Genomic DNA, 18,343 nt, shown 5'->3' on the forward strand with positions numbered 1-18,343 from the left:
CTTAATCCGGGCCGAAACAGAAACGAGGAAGAGAGGCAGAAAGAACGATTTCTATCTTCCGGGTCGGTGTCTAGGATTCCTTTGAAATCGGCGTAAACTTGTTTCGCCATCAGGTGCAACATCTCCGTGCCGATGATTGGATAGCATATTGTTCGTCGGCGAAGCGAGGATTCGCATCTGCTCGATCCTTCCCGGTTTCTATCCGTCCCTTTTTATACTCGTTATAGCCTGGCCTGTAGCGGAATGACGCGGTTAAGTCTTGTAAAATCCAGTTAAAATGCAGATCCGATCAATGGGCTCGATAACGATGTCGTCCGCGCGCTTTCGAAATCGAAACGGGCTCCGTCTTCCCCCCGCCGACGCGAATTCATGCGCGCTCGTTTCCCGCAAATTCGAAATCTCGGTGACAATGCTCGCTGAGTCTGGCAACTTTTATTCGCGATCGATGAATAAAAATGTTTAATTCATCCCTAAACTCGCTTCCATTTGTGTTTAGTAAATTGGAATTATCTAGGGATATTCTCGATATTTTTCTAATGACATTATTAACACAATATACAGGGTGTTCGGCCACACCTGGGAAAAATTTTAATGGGAGATTCTAGAGGTCAAAATAAGATGAAAATCAAGAATACCAATTTGTTGATGGTGGCTTCGTTAAGAAGTTATTAACGTTTAAAGTTCCGCCAATACTGAATTTTTTTCTCGAAAGTGGGTAGGATTTCGGGGGTATATGTATTCACCAAAAATGATTGTAATTGGTCCCTGCAATCAAAAATAATTTTTTTAGAACGATTTAAAATTTTTTAATTTTGTTGAAAAATTTCACACCTTCTCGAATTTTTTTCTCCAAACTGGGCAGGATTTCCGGGGTATATCTATTCATCAAAAATGATTATAATGGACCCTTGCAATCGGAAATAATTTTTTTAGAACGATTTGAAAAATTTTTTTTTTCGCCGAAAAACATCACCTACTCGAATTTTTTTCTCGGAGGGTAGGATTTCGGGGATATGTATATTCATCAAAAAAGCTTGTTTCTTATGAACTGAGTCGTTGTTTTTGAAACTGGTGTAAGTTTGTGTTGTGAATAAATTAAAAATAAAATTTGTTTCTTGTGTCGACGGTCGTGACACGTTGGACATATGGTTATCGCTTGGGAGGAAACAAACACGTGTTCTTGATTTCTGTACTGTTTATGTTATTTATACTTCTCTATCGGATTTGCAATTCGGTATTACTTGCCTGTTAATATTAAAAAACAAAAAGAAAACTACTTCGTAAATAAAGAAGTAACAATACAGTCTTAATTACCAACAATTTGGTAAACAAAAGAAATAACTAGCTGACCGTTTGGAAACACTGTATTCCGCGTACTGTTGACATTATCGTATAGTAATACTGCATAATAAATACACTGTTTATATTATAAACAGTTTATATTATATTATAAACAGTGTATTTACCCCTCCAACGGTTTTGTAATTAAGCATTGCCCGTTAATAATATAAAAAAACAAGTTTCTTCTGCCTTATAGCGAATCATCAGTGTACGAATACGAGTGGAAATAAAACTGCAAGTCTGAATCGAAGTCGTCGTATCGAACGAAGGAACAATTTACCCGTTATTGGGGGTCGAACTTACGGTCGTATCGCTCGTTATTTTGTCGCGCGAAATATTGCAATCTGTTCACGTTTAACTCGTTGCACGCACACGGTTCGCGAACCGCATTCCCATCGAGTAAATTGCGCGAGGACTTGGCACGATCAGGAGTTTCGGTTGGAAATTTGGTAGTTCGCCGGCGGAAAATGGCCCCTGAAATCGCGAATCTGTATCGTAGGTAAGGCTACGTTTTCGTCTCGAAGGTATTATACTCTGTTCGAGATGGCGATACACGCGTACAGCTGCGGTCGGAGTTTCGAAACTGTTTCGAAAGGTGCGATCGGTAGTCCGTCGCGACACGTTCGAACTTTATTTTAACCAAACTTCGCGTATTTTGCTTTCGTGCTTGATCCTGGTCGTTTAGAAAATATGAACTTGAACTTGCGAATTAAACGACTCGTCGCACTCTTGATACGAGGAAAGTTGCTACAACTTGACGTTAACCAAGCGATAAAGTTTTACTGGACAGGGGTATAATCCAGGGTAGTTGGAGAAATTTTTTCATAAAGTTGCAACTCGCGAAACTACTTTGTAAATTATTCTATCGTTTCTGTAGCGGAGATATCAATGTCGAAGAAACGTTTCGCGGTTTCTTCAGTGATAAAACGATTTCGCGGTGCAATCGGCTCGATATACAATTTTTTAGCGCCCGTTTGCAGAATTCGACACGACCCTCGGATTTCCATTTCGTTTTTATTAACGCCTGCTCGTTAGTTTCTCCGCGGGCGCGATAACGCGGACAGAACGTTTTTACGCCGACGCGGCGATCGGTTTTCCATCGACAGTACGCGGGTTTGTTTTTATCCTCGATGGCGGACATAATCCCCGGATGGATCGCGGGAAAACTATGCCCGGAGAAGTCAGATTTCCATCGAAATCGGTGAGCCGCGACTCGCCAAAAATTTCGTTCGACGTCCCGCTGCTTCGATGCTCGACGTTCTTAGACGGGAATCAGAAACAGGAAGCGAGTCGAGAGGAGGGCAAAACCGACCGTCAAGTTGTCCCCTGCCACGGTTCGGGAACAAATTGTCCGGACGTTTTTTCGTTCATGCATAAAACATGGCGCCCGTTGTCTGACGCTAATGCAACCAGACATCGAACTTGCTGCCTCGAAACCCGTGGATTCGCGTCCCGTCCGATTCCAAAGCATCGATCTTATCAACCAGAGACCGGCCTCGCGATTCTCCTGACCCCACCCACTCGATTCTCTCCGATAAATTTCGCCCACTTTTCTTTCCCCGACTCGTCGATCGGTATCGATCGTTCATCGATTCTTCTTTCCACCGACGACTTCCGTTTCCTATCAGGTTACGCACGCACGGTCGCGTCTTTTGGTCAACGAGAAATTTGAGGAGCGGAGATACGAGCGCAAATATTGAAGCAGCTGTGTTTGCCGATACGATGATGCGCACACCTTGATGGGAAACTACCTTAACGGGCAATTTAGAATTATTAGACTCGCCCGGTTCGATTTCCCGTATTGGTAAATTCTCTGTTTGGATCGTCGATTAAACCTAATTGCAAACGATACGAGTGGTACTGCTGTATCAGCAAATTATTATTAGTATTTGAACAGGTAGATATCACTGGTTACGAAAAAAAATATAAAATTATGTAGACAATACGTAATCGTGAAAGGACATAGTTTAGGAAATATTGTTTTTTATGTGGACGGTCGTGGCACGTTGGACACCACTCGATTCTTGTGTGGTCATCGAAGTGCAAAAAAAGACACTTATTCTTGATTTCTGTACTATTTGTATTATTTATACTTCTCTATCGGGTTTGTAATTAGGTATTACTTGTCTATTAATATTAAAAAAACACAAGAAAAACTACTTTGCAAATAGAGAAGCGAAGAATTCATAGCAAATCACTATTAGTAGTGTACGAATACAAGTAGGGAAATATATAATAATAAGTCTAACAATTGAAACCATTTCCCCGGTTTATTTGCGATCCAAGTTTCGATCCAAGGATTTTGATACTCGATCCGCATGATCGAGACGGCGATTCCGTGTAAGAGGAAACGAATTCTGTTAACGAGGTGTTTCGTGTAGGCGACATCTTAGGACACAGGAGGGGGAGGGAGGGGTCGACACGATGATCGGCGGAGGATCACGGGGTTATAGCATTGTCTTAAATGACTGGAACGTAATCAATAATCAATAACCGGCCGAAGCGAGTAATCTGACATTCACGTGACACGTTTACATGGTTACGTCGGAGTAACAGGCGTATGGTTGCCATAAGCTCGAGTCAAGTAGTCTTGATTAAGCCACTCTGGCATAATTAACCGCATCTCTAGAATTTGCTCTTGGGGCGATCGATGCGGCCCGCACTCGGCCCGATTGTGAGTTCTCCACGGATGGTTCGTTACTGTCTGTTTAATGGAATTCACGTTTCTATTTGGTCGTTACGCGATCAGGATATTTCCGTTAATTGACGTCCGCGCATACGTACAAATACGCGATATCCTTCACGGGGATTGCATACCACGTCGAGCCCCCCACGATTCTCCTTGATTCGAAATTTTAATACCGATGCAAGTTGTTCGCATTAACGTACGATTTAATTTCAAATCATTTTTTAAATCTGTACTATTCAATTCTGATTATAATAGATTACTATTATGAAAGTTATTGAAAAAATTAGTTTTTATTGCGGGGGTCGATTACAATCATTTTTGGTTAATAGACATACCCTCGAAATCCTACGCACTTTCGAGAAAAAAATTCAGTACAAGCGGAACTTTAAACGATAATAAGTTTTTAACGAAGCCTCAATCAACAAATTGGTATTCTTGATTTTCATGTTATTTTGGTCTCTAGAATCTCCCATTGAAATTTTTCCCAGGGGTGGCTGAACACCCTGTATAACCATACTATTTCTAATTCTCATTGATTCATTTCTCTCTACTGTGTCACACTTGTTATTTAACAACGTCCCCGAATTCTAAATATAGCAAACGTTATCGAGGTACAACAAACGCGTTCAAAAGTTTCTGCTGCTATAGACATCGCGTTCGAACTGTCCTTACGATATTCTTGCAGCGTGAATGTAAAAATGACGCTCGAGTAAAAGGTTAAAAGAGAATTCTCAAAGTACCTCGGTATACCTTATCGAACATAAATTTAAATTTATGGGATCATCCGCGGCTCGCTTTAATTTCTCCTCTCCGTTGGTCCCGGCGCGTGAAATATTCATGTCTTTGGAGTGGAAAAACACAATGCTCGAGATCGGTTCGTAGGAGATAGTTGATAGAAGCGATCGATTCAGGATGAAAAAAAGAAAGAGGGAATCGCAAAGAAAGGAAGCAAAGGTTTCTCGTGTCGCGTCGCTTTTATCGTCGATTCAGGGACGAGGTTCCCGTGAACATCGACGAAGCGGTGCAACGCGAACGGCACGCGAGATCCTCTCCTTTCTTCGCCGCCGTTGGATACACCGACGCAGACCGATCGTTTTCGTTCGTGCTGGCTGAGATTTCGCGTGCCCGCGGATTGAAATATTTCTACGGAGCATCGTTATTTACGATCCCTGCTCCCGCACGATCTTTAACGAACGCTCGAAACGTACGGTTTCGATCCCTGCGTCGGTGTCGTCTCCGTATTCTCAACAACTTACGCTCGAAATATGTACATTTCCTCGAGAACTCTTTCGCGTTCGACGAGATGTTTACAACGATAGATGAATTCCCGGGCCACGATTCCTTATCGAGCCGCCTGGTTTCGTATCTCGTGGCGCGGTTACGCGAAAGGATATACGGTCGGGTTACGACCGCAACGAAAACGCAACATTCCTATTCCTGTCGGTTTACCTGTTTAATCGTGCCGCGTTTCTCACTGTCAACTTTCCCGTAAAATATCCGTTGAAATTCCCGTAGTCGTTTCCATTCTCGTTAAGAACGAGACGGCAGCGATAGCCGGAGGATCCCGTTCTATTTCGGATCTCGGAACGTAAGCACGTGGGCAACTCTATCGCGCGCAACCGTTTCCAAACTTCGCTCCTCCTTCCGTGATACATCGTCGTCCAATTAGAACTCTCCGTCTCTCCTTCCGGACGCGGTGAAAATCCCGCGGGTGTCTCTCGTAATTAGTCGTCAGAAACGGGGCCAGAAAACAGAGAGAACCGTACCGAGAAGTTGGTTTCGCGTTAGTAGGTATTCGAAACGCGTCGTCGAATTAGTCCTATTGATTCTTGGTTTTCTCTCTCTCTCTCCCTTGGTTCGACCGTGTCGCGGATAACTTGGTTCGGACGGAAACACGGGATGATCCTTGTCTCGGGCGTAGCCTCGCTTTGCTCGCCACAATAGCCGGGTAATTTCTCTTCGTATTTCCGCCTTCCTCTTCTTCGTTTCGTCGGAGACGGATCGCAGCGTGGGCTAACTTGTTCCTCGAGTTCTCTCCGCGCTCTCGCGAAATTGCCAAGTCGGCCTTTTCAGGCGATACCCGTTCGCTGCGAATCGTTTTCAGGCAATTAACGAAGCAACCCGTGTGCCAATCAACGCCGCTTTCGTCGATGGCGACGAACCAAGAGCCGCCCCGAGGGTTTGGTAAACACGGAGGACTCTTTGTCGAACTTTCCCCCTCGGAGCTTTAGTCGTACTTTACGAGATTTTTTTCGAAAGTTTTGTGTCTCTTTCCTCGGTCTAATTTTCAAAAGTTCGTCGATGGATCTTGGGTTTCGAGCGAGCGTGCACGCAAGAAAAGTCGTGATCTGTGAGCGTGCTTGACCGCGGTCGCCATCGCGAAAGAGACGACGACGCGTTTCACGACCTTGTCACCGATAAAGCTCGAGTGTGCAAGCTCGAAGCACGAGTAGGTCAAGCATCTGGCTGACCGACGACGGGAATATGCTGCACGAAAGAGCGAGCACTCGAGACTTTGCGCCCAACCCGTAAATATATTGTTCATCGTCCCTTTTTTTTCTACCCCGAACGTTCCCTCCAATTTTCTAGATCGCTTCGCGCGAACGCATCGAAGATCGTTCGAAATTCGTTCCCATCGACCAACGAAGAAACACGAGAGCTCGAAACAAGACGGAGTATTCCCTCCGCGGCTGGTTCGAGGGGACTTCTCGAAACGAGTGTCGGCGAATCCGCCTCTGTTCTGCATTTAAATTACAAATATAACGAGTACTCGCGAGGGAGCTTACGCGAAAGACGCGTCTTGATCTCGCCGAGAATCGTTCGAACGCGGTTTAACTTAATAGACGCGTTTGTCCCTCGCGACCCTCGCGGCTGTCCTTTCCAATTATTTACCCCCTCTCCAATTAACGAGCGACCAATGAACCGTAGAAACGGTAATTACCGGACACCCCGGCTTCCCTTTTATACGCCGGGATAAACGGGCACGAACAAAGAAGAATGTTTTATTACCGACAGCTAATAAACTTACCGGTAAGAAGCTTACGCCGGAAGTTTACTTTTACGAAACTCCGGATCGAACCGGGAGAACGAGAAAGAGGGAGGCGCGTTCGTTTATTATCGTTGGGTCGTTTCACCGTGTCCTTAGCGAAAGAAAGGAAGGGCCCAAAGTAGCATTAAATATTAAAAACTTCTTTTTATACCCACGCAAAGATTTAGCGAGCTTTTTGTCCGGTGGGACGGCTTGTTCTAACAGCTGTTACATTTGTGGGAAATTTTAAATCTCAACAAACTACAGAGTGCACTCACTATGCAAAAATATAAGAAACACTTCAAGATACGAATTATTAAATTTAGGGACAACCCCCTACAAAGCTTACGTTTCGTTAATTCTACCAATAAAGATATGAATTTGCACAAAGATCCCCAGTCCACTTATCAATTTGATAGGTGCATCGAGCACCAAAGCGTAAAACTTTTCTGCAAGAATTCAGAACGGAACGTATGCCCGCGTTATTCCGAGCAAACTAAAGATTTAGTGGGCTTTTTATTCGGCGCGACGACTAGTTCGAACAGCTGTCGCTTATCAAGATGTTCGAGGGCTGGATCGTTCATGAGCGTCGTTAAAAAAATACGGGTCACACGGCAAGCGCCCGGGTTATCAGCGTCGTTTGAAAAAAGGATCTGGTAATAGCCCCGCGAGGTCAGAGGCAACCATGAATCTCGCGTCGGGCGTCGAGTCGACCAAGAAACGGAGAGAAGAGCTCGACTTGGCGTACCAATAATTTTTTGTTTGTTCGTTATTGGCCGGGCTCGGTGAACTGCTGACGCGGAGGGTCTCTTTCGCGAGTCAAGGCGAACGCTCGAAGCTCTGTTCGCTAAGGGAGAAGTAGGCCAGCTTGTGCACGTAAAGACTCTACTTTTTGTGACGCATAACCCGTCGAGGTCGGTCGAAGGGAAACCTCAGCAATTCAACGAGATCTGACACGTGACGGCTGGATCGCATGCCAGCCGATCGGGCCAGACCGTCGATCCTTGAATACGAATTAAGCGATTTCCGCTGTGGCTTTTCAGCCACGAACCCCGCCTTGGATCCCGCCTACCAGTTTAACGCCTCGTGCCGCATAATTTTCCCTCCGTGGCCTCTCGACGTTTTCGAACCGAGTCGTAGGCGGTTTTTCGGAAACGAACCGGGTCTCGGTGTCTGCTTTCCGCCTCGTTCCTCGAACGCTTTCGGACAGATAATCTTTTCGAATTATTCCCGACCGCTTTAACGGGCCGAGGCGCACGATAAGCGCGCCCGCTAACCGGCCCCGGAGCAAAATACACCAAGAATTATTGCTATGTCGGGATAAGGATAATCCTCGAGTTCGAGGATTAATTGTATAGTTCCGAGTTCTCTCGCGTGAACGCTATCGGGTCGCTTCGATCTAACGATTAGGCGATTCTAATTGCACGTTCTGGCACGCACGTGATCGTCGGGATTCCAGTAAATCAGCCAAGTTCGACGAACGGGGATCCGCGAGCCCGTTTCGGGCGCTTCGTCGTCGCGCTCGAGCCCTGTAAGAAGCTATCATACGTCTCAAATTTTTCTTTAGTTAACGGATAAAGTAAAGTAGCAAATAAATACGGAATTTTGCGAAAAATATACAAGTCCAGAGTGACGCGAAGATTTGTTGTAAGTATATAAAAAAGAAAATTGTACCTCTGACTGAGTCTAATAGAGACTCGTCGAAAAAAGGAAGGAATTTTTTAAAAATAGTTTCGATATTTTCGAGCTCGAAGAGGCGCCTCTTTGGCTGCGTTTTGTTGGAATCGAATTAATTTGCATCGAAAGGAGTCCGGGAACTTTGACGGTTGTCGATGGCGTTTGCCTTTTTGCGCGCCATGCGGTTCGGTCATTAATTATCCCGAAATCGAACGTCGAGGCTCGCAGAACGCAGCAACGTTCGTCGCTAATTAGCATCTATCTATCGTTGGTTCGTTATTTCTCCAAGAATACCGCGACGGGGAAAATTCGTATCAAACGACGGACGCTTGAAAACGATTAAAAAACATTAACGTCCGAAATAGTTGCGTCGACCGCGGGTCGTTGGAACGTTTCAAATTCCTCGGTTAGGAAATTCTTGGAGCTTCGTCGTCGGAGAGTTTCCGGTGCGGGTTATCGTGCAAAGTTACGCGCGTTTCAAGGAGAAGCTCACTCGACTACGAACGTTGGACGCATCGCCATCGCAAAATCCAAAAGGGAACTCCAGAGTATCGATTTTCGTTGCAATTTTCCCTCGCATGGACCGTCAAAATATCTGGGAAATCATATTCTATTTTATTCCGAAAGCCATCGCAACAAGATTCTACAAATAGTATAGAAATTGGGTAGAATGACTCATGCAAAAACAGATGTAATTATTTTGCTAAACTTTACGAGCGATAATATTTATTATGATCTATATTTTCATACTAAAGGGGTTTTCTTCCCGTTAATAAATAAATAATAATAATAATTCCCACCGATTAAATTTGAGAGCCCTTACTTATTAAATTCCACTTTACTTTATCTATCTAGCGAGCTATAATTGCCCATTCTCAACCCCATCCATTATTACTCTACAATCTACTAAACTTTCGAGACCCTGCGATTCACGATACCGCCGCGAAAGAATTGCAAAGCACTAGGAATCGTCGAAATCGCGTGTACAAGAGGCACCCAGTGTTCGTTAAAACGTCCCAGTTATGTCGGATCGGAGTTATCGTTACGCAGACTCCGTGAGTGCTCGGTTTGCGTGCCACCTGTCTTGTTTACGATTCGTATTTCTAAGCGTTATTGCACGAGACGGCACGTTGCGGGGCTTCGCAATTTTTCGCGGCGATCCACTTTTTTTTTTTCGCGTGGTCCACAAAACGAATAAGCTCTTTCCGCGTGGACGGTGAAACCCGTGAGAGGACCGGGATAAATCCTTCTGGTAGCGAATTGTTCGTGTGCTCGTCCACAGTCGGGAAGAAAACAAGGGAAACTCGATTCCGTGGAAAACGTTACGGCCGACTAAGGAAGTTTAAAAGCACATATTTAACAAATCAATTGCGGGCACTGTTTGTAATTGGATTCCGACGAATAAACCGAATTCCATATTCCCGTGTCCTGTTCGCGTCGGTGTACGTCGAATCAATTAAATTATACGCGGCTGAAACGGCCCCCGACCGTTTCGACGAAAATTTGTATAGCACGAGTTTACCGACGCGGTCGTTGCAAAAACCCAGTCTGCAGGTTCTCGATAAATTCGACGGTGAAATATCGAACGCGTCCGAGTGCTCTTTATTACCGCAGACGCGTACCAATCGTTCCGTTTAACGCTGCACCCGAAAGCTTTCTGGAATTTGTCTCTGGCCGTTTTTTTGCCTTATCGAACAGTCAGAGGCACACGCGGCTCCTTTTCCGTTTCGCGGCGCAAACGCGACTGCATTCTGTTCCGTTTAATAACGATCGGTCGCTCGTTAAGGGGAATTTTTAACTAGCTCTTTTGACGCGAGTATTTTGCATTTTAAATACTTTGAAATAAGCTCTTAAAAGACTTTTGGTGAAATTCGCGGAAAATGAAGTAACGATTTTCGAGCTTCCCCGAGAGAGCGGACTTACCTTCTACGATTTAAAATCGATCTGTTTACGAAAATCTCTCCGTAGAGTGCAAAATTGCTGGGAAAATCCCTCGATTTTTCCAAGTGTCGCGGAAAGTCGCGCACCCTTAACGACTCTTTTATCGTTTACAATCGACTACGGTCGTCGTTCGCAAATTGACAGCGTCACGGCCATCGTGTTCGAAACATTGTATGCTCGTTAGAGTCGCCTGGGGCTTCTCCGTAAATTGAACCGTGACAAAAGTTTCATTATTCCGTTATTATTTGGCGAAAAGAGTGGTTATCGTCGAGGATGTCGCGCGATAAGAGCATTTGTAAAATGGATGCCAGTTATTCCGTTGAACTACATTCGCAGCTATAGAAACAGTGGTTCAAAGTAGCAGCGATTGTAGCTCCGGTACAATTCCAATTAAATCCGCCACGGATAACATTCTGTCTCCGAACGGGATAGAAACAGTTAAGAGTATCCAGTACTCTGATAACTAGGTGAAACAGACGTCCGACAATCCTACGAACTGAATTTGAATTCCAATCCGCAAACGTCCTCAAACCTGCTCGATCGGTTGGATTTCGACCATTTTTCTCTTCCGCAAACTACACATTTTTAACTTTCCGTATCTCTGACACGACTGTCGGACGAAAATCTTAAAATCTGTCACTCGATTTTCAACCCCGTTTCAACTGGAATCGATGATACACCTCTCGTAGCAATTGTAAATATTCCTTTCGGAGGATCGAGGCACTCTAGCATATTTATCGCGTTACAAAATGTGAACGCGCCCCAGAAGCGAGTCCAGGGCGGTAATAATTTACAAGGAGTTAGGGCGTCGCGTTGCCAGATTCAACGCCGCCCAGATACGTACGAATGGATATTGGCCAGCCTTGTCAACGTTTTATTTATGTCTCGTTTCGTAATGTATCGATTCGCGTGGGCCAAGGTACTCGAAACCAACGTTTCGAATAAGAGTACACACTTTTCGTGGGCGATAAAACTTCGCCTAATGTAGTTTTTAATGTAAATTAAAAATTACGAGACGAAACGTTTCCCAAGTTTCACCAAACGATAAGAGTCGCTAGAACGCAAAAACAGAAATTTCAATTGAGAATTTTCGAATTATTTTCGCACGAAGAATCGTTGTATTTTTAGTTCCATTGCGATTCCAGCCCCACCCTTAACTTAAACTTTGTGGAAAAAATTCGATAGCGTTATCCGTGTTGCAAAGTGCTGCGTTATCGAGCGAGGGACCAATGGAACGGAAGCGTTCGATCTCCAAACGAGAAACACAACAGCTGGAGCCGCGTTGTACGCGAAATGTCGCGTGCAGATAGATGCGTCGAAAACCGTTTATTCTCGCCAAGGGCCAGATGCACGAAAATGGGAGTGGCTGCAGAATTTCGAGCCAACGAAAACACCGTAACGTTTGCATGCGCGAAGAAAGAAAATTCGAGGCCTCTTTTTAGCGCGCGATGCGTTCGCCACGCGTAGCTTCAACAAGAATTCGCGTCGAATCGCCTTTGATTCTCGTTCTTCCGCGCAACGAGGCTAAAAGAAACACACATCGCGGTGGTTTGATACCTTTCAACGCGTTTCCAGACCAAACCCCTCAAATTGTCCACGTAAACGAAACTTTGCCAACGCAGCCTCGTTAAAATTGAAAACTCTCAGATTTATTTTCCTCTAATGTTGAGAACTTTTTTAGTTCCTCGGCGAAGAGTCAACGCGTTAATCGCGCCTTGCATTTACGCCACTATAAAACTATGCACCAATTCGTCGACACTTTTTTCCCGCGATCCAAGCAACCTCGAGTACGTTCGATGTGGAATTTGAATGCGTTTTGAAACGCTTCTAAAGAGAGAGAGAGAGAGAGAGAGGAGGAAAGAGAGTTGGTAACGAGCAAACTTCTGCAATTCTGGGTATCACGGAAAGTGCTTGTTTTCCATCGAAACTCGTACTTAACTTTTTTCCTTTTTCCCTTGGAAGCGGGCCGTGCAGTTAGAATTTTGTCTCGCGAACAATGCCGACGAATAATTATCGTCTCGCGGTTGTTTCGCTCGCTGAAAGTGTGGGCGTTGGGGGGGGGGGGGATAGAACGGAACCGCGGAAACTCGTTTGTAAATTCGTAAGGGTTGGTTCCTTGGAGGAGTCGAGATCGCGCGAGCCAGTTGGTAACGCGTGTGCCATTCGATTCTGCGGGCAGCGTCGAGGCGCGCATTAACCCAATTAGAGATCGACGTTCGTTGGTCGCGACCTGGTGACTCGACGACAGATTTTCGTTTGAAATTGGACCGCCCGCAGTGCAGTTTGCGCACCCGTTAAACAGTACGCGGTGTTCGATTACAGGTGACGCGATCCATCGCGAAAAACTATTTACAGACGGAGTATAGATACTCTGCACGCATCGAAAACAAATGACCGAAGCAGATATAATAATTGTGCAAGCAAACGTCTAGCGCAAAATAAACAAAACTCGAAGAACAGTGGATGAGAAAAGAAAGAACGCGTAAACGATCGAAGTAGAATTCTCGAGAGATCGGTTAGAGACAGATATGCTTGATCAACAATACCTTATTGCGTTCGTTGCTACGGGCAGATGTAACATAGTGGTTGTCGTTGCACCACTCTGGAGCCAGTCCCCCGACAGCGTACGCGATTGAAAAATGAAACAAAAAAGGCATGGACGGAAGAAACTGGCGCGTCGCGATTGGAAAATTGACGCGTCGGGACGGGCTCCAAGCTCTGCGGGTTTGTTCGCGCGTTACGAACTAGGATCGGATCGATCGATCGTCGTTGTCGAGCAAAAGCAAAAAGAGACTCGCGCGAGTACGGCGGTGGTCGCGACGAATCAACAAGAGCAAGTGAAGAGGCTAAGTAGTGCATGCTTGGCTTTCTAACAGGACATACCCAGTATGTCCATGACTCGGCCTCGTGGCTGCGCTCGTGATGCTGGCGACAGTAGTACTGGCGCCGTTTCGGTCAGACTTGGTTTGCCAGCACCGACGCCGACCACCACCACTGCCGCCGCCACCACCGCCGACGCCGCCAGTATCCTCCGCGTCCCCTATCAAGAACCGAGTTCCCCACCAGCACTCTCGGTGGGCGTGCTTCCCCGCGATACTCGGAAGGGGTTCTCATGGACAGAGAGGGGTAGAAAAATGTTGCTCTCTCCCCTCGGGGAACTTCTGTAACCCACCCTCTCGCAACGACCGACAGAACCAGCCTGAAAACCGTACGCAATATTTCTGCCGGACTTTCTGCGCCCGACGCGATCCGGTTCATCCGCGAGGAACCGGTCCACGCACTGGCTGGGCGTACTGGGTGACCCACAGGGGCTGTCCTCCTCGCCCTCGCCCATCCACGACACTGGGTCACCGAGAACGCTCCCCTAATTTACGAATATTTCACTCGCGCGCAATCATTCTTGAGACGATCGTCGCTACGAGGGTTGGTCTGTTCATCTTTCACCAGCGATGCTGAGTCATTCACTTGCCTTTATCTTTCGCTACATTTTCAAATGGTCGGGGAACAACGACGAACGAAAACGCGAAAAGTTTCATTCTTATCGATCGCTGCTCCAAAAGTTCGTTCAATCCGGCTGGTTGGAACGTTTGCAAAAGTCGGGAGCGGAAAAAAGCCGTCGATGATAACGGGTTGGTTCCCCGGTCATTGTTTCCCCCGGTGAACCAAATGAAATTTCAACGGAGGAAAAGCCAGACGACGAGGGCGAAAGGGCCAACGAAGAGAACGCGATTCTTGCACTCGAGCGAAATTGCAATTAGCAATCGCGAAAGCGTCTTGGAACGCACGCATTCCGCGTACCACGCTTGGGGAACCCATTAAGGAATATTCCTGCGCGCGAGCGAGCCTCGCTTAACGAGCGATATAATTTATTGGCTCTACTTAGAAGCCGGACTACTTGCGGTTTGTAGTTAATAGAACCGGAGACCTCCGACCCATTAACGGCACCAGGTCGAACCTGAGCTGCCACCTTGGGGCCGAGTAGGACCTACGGAGGGCCGGTCAGTTTCGCTTTATCGTCGCGCCCCCATCGAACTTGCCCTTTGCCACCCTTTGGAGTCTCTTCGTCTCGATTCCGCTCGCTTATTGTCTGGCTTCTTGTTCATTGTCTGCCTTTATCGTCGCTTCTACCGCGCGTATATCTCCTCTCTAGACCTATTCCCGGCCCTCCTCCTCCGCCTCCTACCTCGTCCACCCTCGTCGTTCCATTCTGCATCGGGTACGGGCTTGACAGACACCGGAGAGGAACGCACACCCTTCGTCTTCCAGGCATCGAGAACCCGAAGATTTATCGGGCTTTTCGCGCACCCATCAGGAACGCCTACGCCCTTCCTTTTATCGGTTGAAATACGGCGACGGTATTATTTCCAAGTAACGCGGAAGTTTGCCGCGACGAAGGGCAATCGGTGCAAACTTGCCTCGATAAAGAACGACCGTCGTCTTCGATACGATTCCTCGCCCGAGTCTGTCGCGATCCTGAAGCTTTACGGTAATTCAGTAATGATTCTTAATCATTTGACTAACGAAAGTGCCTAAAGGCATTCAATGAATCAGTGACTGTGTATGCTAAACGCTTATGAGCGTTCAACGCGTGAAAAAGTTTTCCGCACACAACTTGTGCTGGCGTCAAAGTCTACAGTGGTCAAGGAGATAAATGTGTCGTCTCTTACGTTTCACTGGCTGCAAGGGGGATCTCCCTTTACTGGCTTCAAGGTGGAACCCTTTTCACTGGCAGCAATGGGGATCCTCCTTCACTAGCTGCAAGGAGAATCACCTTTTACTGGCTGTAAGGGGGATCCCCCTTTGCTGGCTGCAAGGGGTATTCCCCTTCACTAGTTTCAAGACGAATCTTCCTAGTAGCATTACGTCTTTAACTTTTCTCCCAGTTTACTGGTTCCTCGCGAAACGAACTGGGGAGCCTCTCGACGACGACGACACCCGTTGTCCGGTTAAATAGCTTCCACAGAACGGAAAGAAAATCTTGGAAGTCGAGGGCCGCGATAAACCAGTCGAGCGTATCTAAGTTACGGCGCGCGTAAGTCGAAGGACTGGATCGGACCCGTAGAAACTGGAAAGCAGTCGAATCCATAAACATCGGCAATCCACTTCTCGAGGAGGTCTGGGGATCGAGAGAACTCTCGAGGCGAGGCGATCTCTCACCTGTTTACGCGAACGCTCGGCGACGTGCTCTCGTGCGTGTTCCGCCGTGTGTGCACGAGGTCTCGAGTTGGCTATCGGCTTGATAAATACAAGCGCTCGTTGAATAATGCATCGGCCGTTCCGGTACTCGGGAGTAAACAAGTAACCTAACACCGTGGCCTGGCATCGTCGGGATACCGATTCCCCTAAATCCTCCGTCTCTGTCCGGTAAATTCATCGCCGGTCAACTTTTGCGATTTCTTTGCTACGTTTCGTCGCGCGAAAGGGAAGCAATTTAAATAAAACGAACCGGCGGGGCTTTAATAACAACGGGACACAGTTTATTACGCGCGTGGATACCGGATTCTCATTATGCGACATCCCCCCGTTGCCCTAATTTCTCCGCTCTGTTTGACTCTCGTTCTCTCGTTGGCTTTCTCGGTGTCGTTACTAGGCGTTTTTCTACTGTTCGGGGCACGCGTCGCGACCCTCCACGTTGGACTTGCATCGTTTAATAATTTTTGGAAAAGGACGAATCGTTTAAATCTGTACGGTTTTCGTGGAAATTTATCGTTCCTCTGTCGCGCGATTCAGGATAATCTTGATCGTGGAATGCTACGGCACAAATTACTCCCTGGAAAGTCCGTGGAATTTCTTTATCGTGCGATAACAAATCAACCAAATGGAAGAAACGTTTGGTAGATTTAGCCGAGAAGATTTTTATTTTCAAGAAAAGGAGAAATGGAATTTAAGTCGTTTTAACGTTCTCTTGCAGATACTATAAATCTGCCGATTAAAGTGTTCGTTTCGGCATCGAATGTTAGTATGACACCGACACCCTAGAGAACGGGGATATCGTCGATGTCGGAAACAACGATATCGGTATCGTCTTTAGCGTTCGCGTTAATCGAGCCAGCGCCCGAATCACTGTTTCCAAAGGAGTGCCGCGATGACGATATTATCGAATATGGTTTTCGATAGTTGTTAACCCCTCGATGTACGATTTAATTTCGAATAATTTTCCACACGTATACTACTTAATTCTGTTTAAATTTGAATGTAAATGTAAAAATGTATTGATTTTAATAAGACTCGATGACGAGCGAGTGGCCTCACGCTTGTGAAACTTGTAACGATTCAGGCTCGTAATTGTACCGGGGATGGGTTAATTGTCACATGCAAAATATCGAAGAGCGTCGGTCGAGTAGAAAATGGACGACATTTTGTTTGTAATCGGTACGCGACGAGTGTCCCGGTGGTCGCGAGTATCCAGATGGAACCGTGATGGCATCGCGTTCGCGTTAACGAGATAATTTCACGTCGTCAGGGATATTAAGCCGTTTCGGTAATTGCGGACGTTAATAACGATAGACGCGTTGATGGAACACCGGTAATCCGTGTCTCGGAATACTAAACGGGACGGACACGCGCCCGTACGCGACGTACTCGTCCAATTCTGTAAACACTCGGACGCAATCAACGCAAGATAGCGGGGCGCGAATTACGGACGAATTCCGTTGCACTTGGCGCGGTAAATATTTACTCTGTTGCGACAAAAGTACCGAGTACGCTTATTTCGAGATTTCGATCGACACCCCTCTCCCCCGTCTCCCAGGTTCTCCGTTCTCCGACGCCAATTATCTCTAATTAGACGTTGCCCCGAACTATTAGGAACCACGCGACTCGGCAAACACCCACTCATTATCGACGCGACGTTCACCCTCGAACTCCACCTTTCGAAGAAGCAATCTTTCGAAGACCACGCGGAGTAAATTGGTTCCTTTCTACGTGGGTTCATACTTTGACTCGTACACTCTAAATAACACGTTCATCTTTCGTACAGGAGTGAAATTCGACACTAGCAGACACTTACATATATCGTCTTTCGCGCTCCACTAGCTCCGGGGGGTGGGGGATAGAAAGGTTCAATTAACGAATCGCGTAGTTCATTTTACGAATCATTACTGTATATACCTCTAATGTCGTGATAGTTTGGTTTGAACCACAAATGGGTGATCGTACGGGTTAAATAAATGAATAAATAAATATCCAGGTGGTTCGAGGAATCACGGGGAGCCGAAGACTCCCCAGTAATTCGGTTTAATATCGTCTGGGGGTCGGCTAGGCTGAATTGTCGAGGATCGTCGTCGTCCTGGTCGGACTCCAGGCAGTCCTGCTGCCAATCATTATCTCGATGGTATGCAGACATACCACCGCGTGCGAAACCGGGTATGCGGGGGCTTCCTGGGAGACGACGGTCTACTAGGCCGGGTCGATGAGGGAATACGTCGGCAAAGGGGCTGCGTTCGGGAATGAGAAGGGGCGACAAAGCCTGGGATCGCTATATTGGCATACCAACGGCCGCTGATATGGGAATACTTTAAGAACAACTTTATAGTAGACGAACACGGCTGAATCGAGACCATCGAGACGCTCTTTTCCCGCTCGTTGTCCACCTTATTTGCTTCCATTTTGCATTTCGACTCCCTCCCTACCACCCTACTTTTTCGAAATTCCTGAAAAATGACGCG

The 18,343-nt window shown here is 46.5% G+C and overlaps 1 protein-coding gene across 2 annotated transcripts in view; it reads right to left on the reverse strand.

Annotated features, from left to right (window-relative positions):
- Cpx (synaptic transmission protein complexin) overlaps positions 1-18,343 on the reverse strand; it is a 211,932-nt gene that overhangs the window by 24,838 nt on the left and 168,751 nt on the right. The window contains exon 1 of one of the 2 annotated variants that reach the window (XM_076774331.1): positions 13,560-13,657. The exons of the other annotated variant lie outside the window; for it this stretch is intronic. Within the exon in view, the coding sequence (XP_076630446.1) occupies positions 13,560-13,572 (13 nt within the window). The 5' untranslated portion in view covers positions 13,573-13,657. Of the gene's footprint in view, positions 1-13,559; positions 13,658-18,343 lie in introns of those variants that run through there. 2 annotated transcript variants of the gene reach the window in all.

This window comes from Colletes latitarsis, chromosome 10, assembly GCF_051014445.1.
Source record: "Colletes latitarsis isolate SP2378_abdomen chromosome 10, iyColLati1, whole genome shotgun sequence".
Classification (NCBI taxonomy): Eukaryota; Metazoa; Arthropoda; class Insecta; order Hymenoptera; family Colletidae; genus Colletes; species Colletes latitarsis.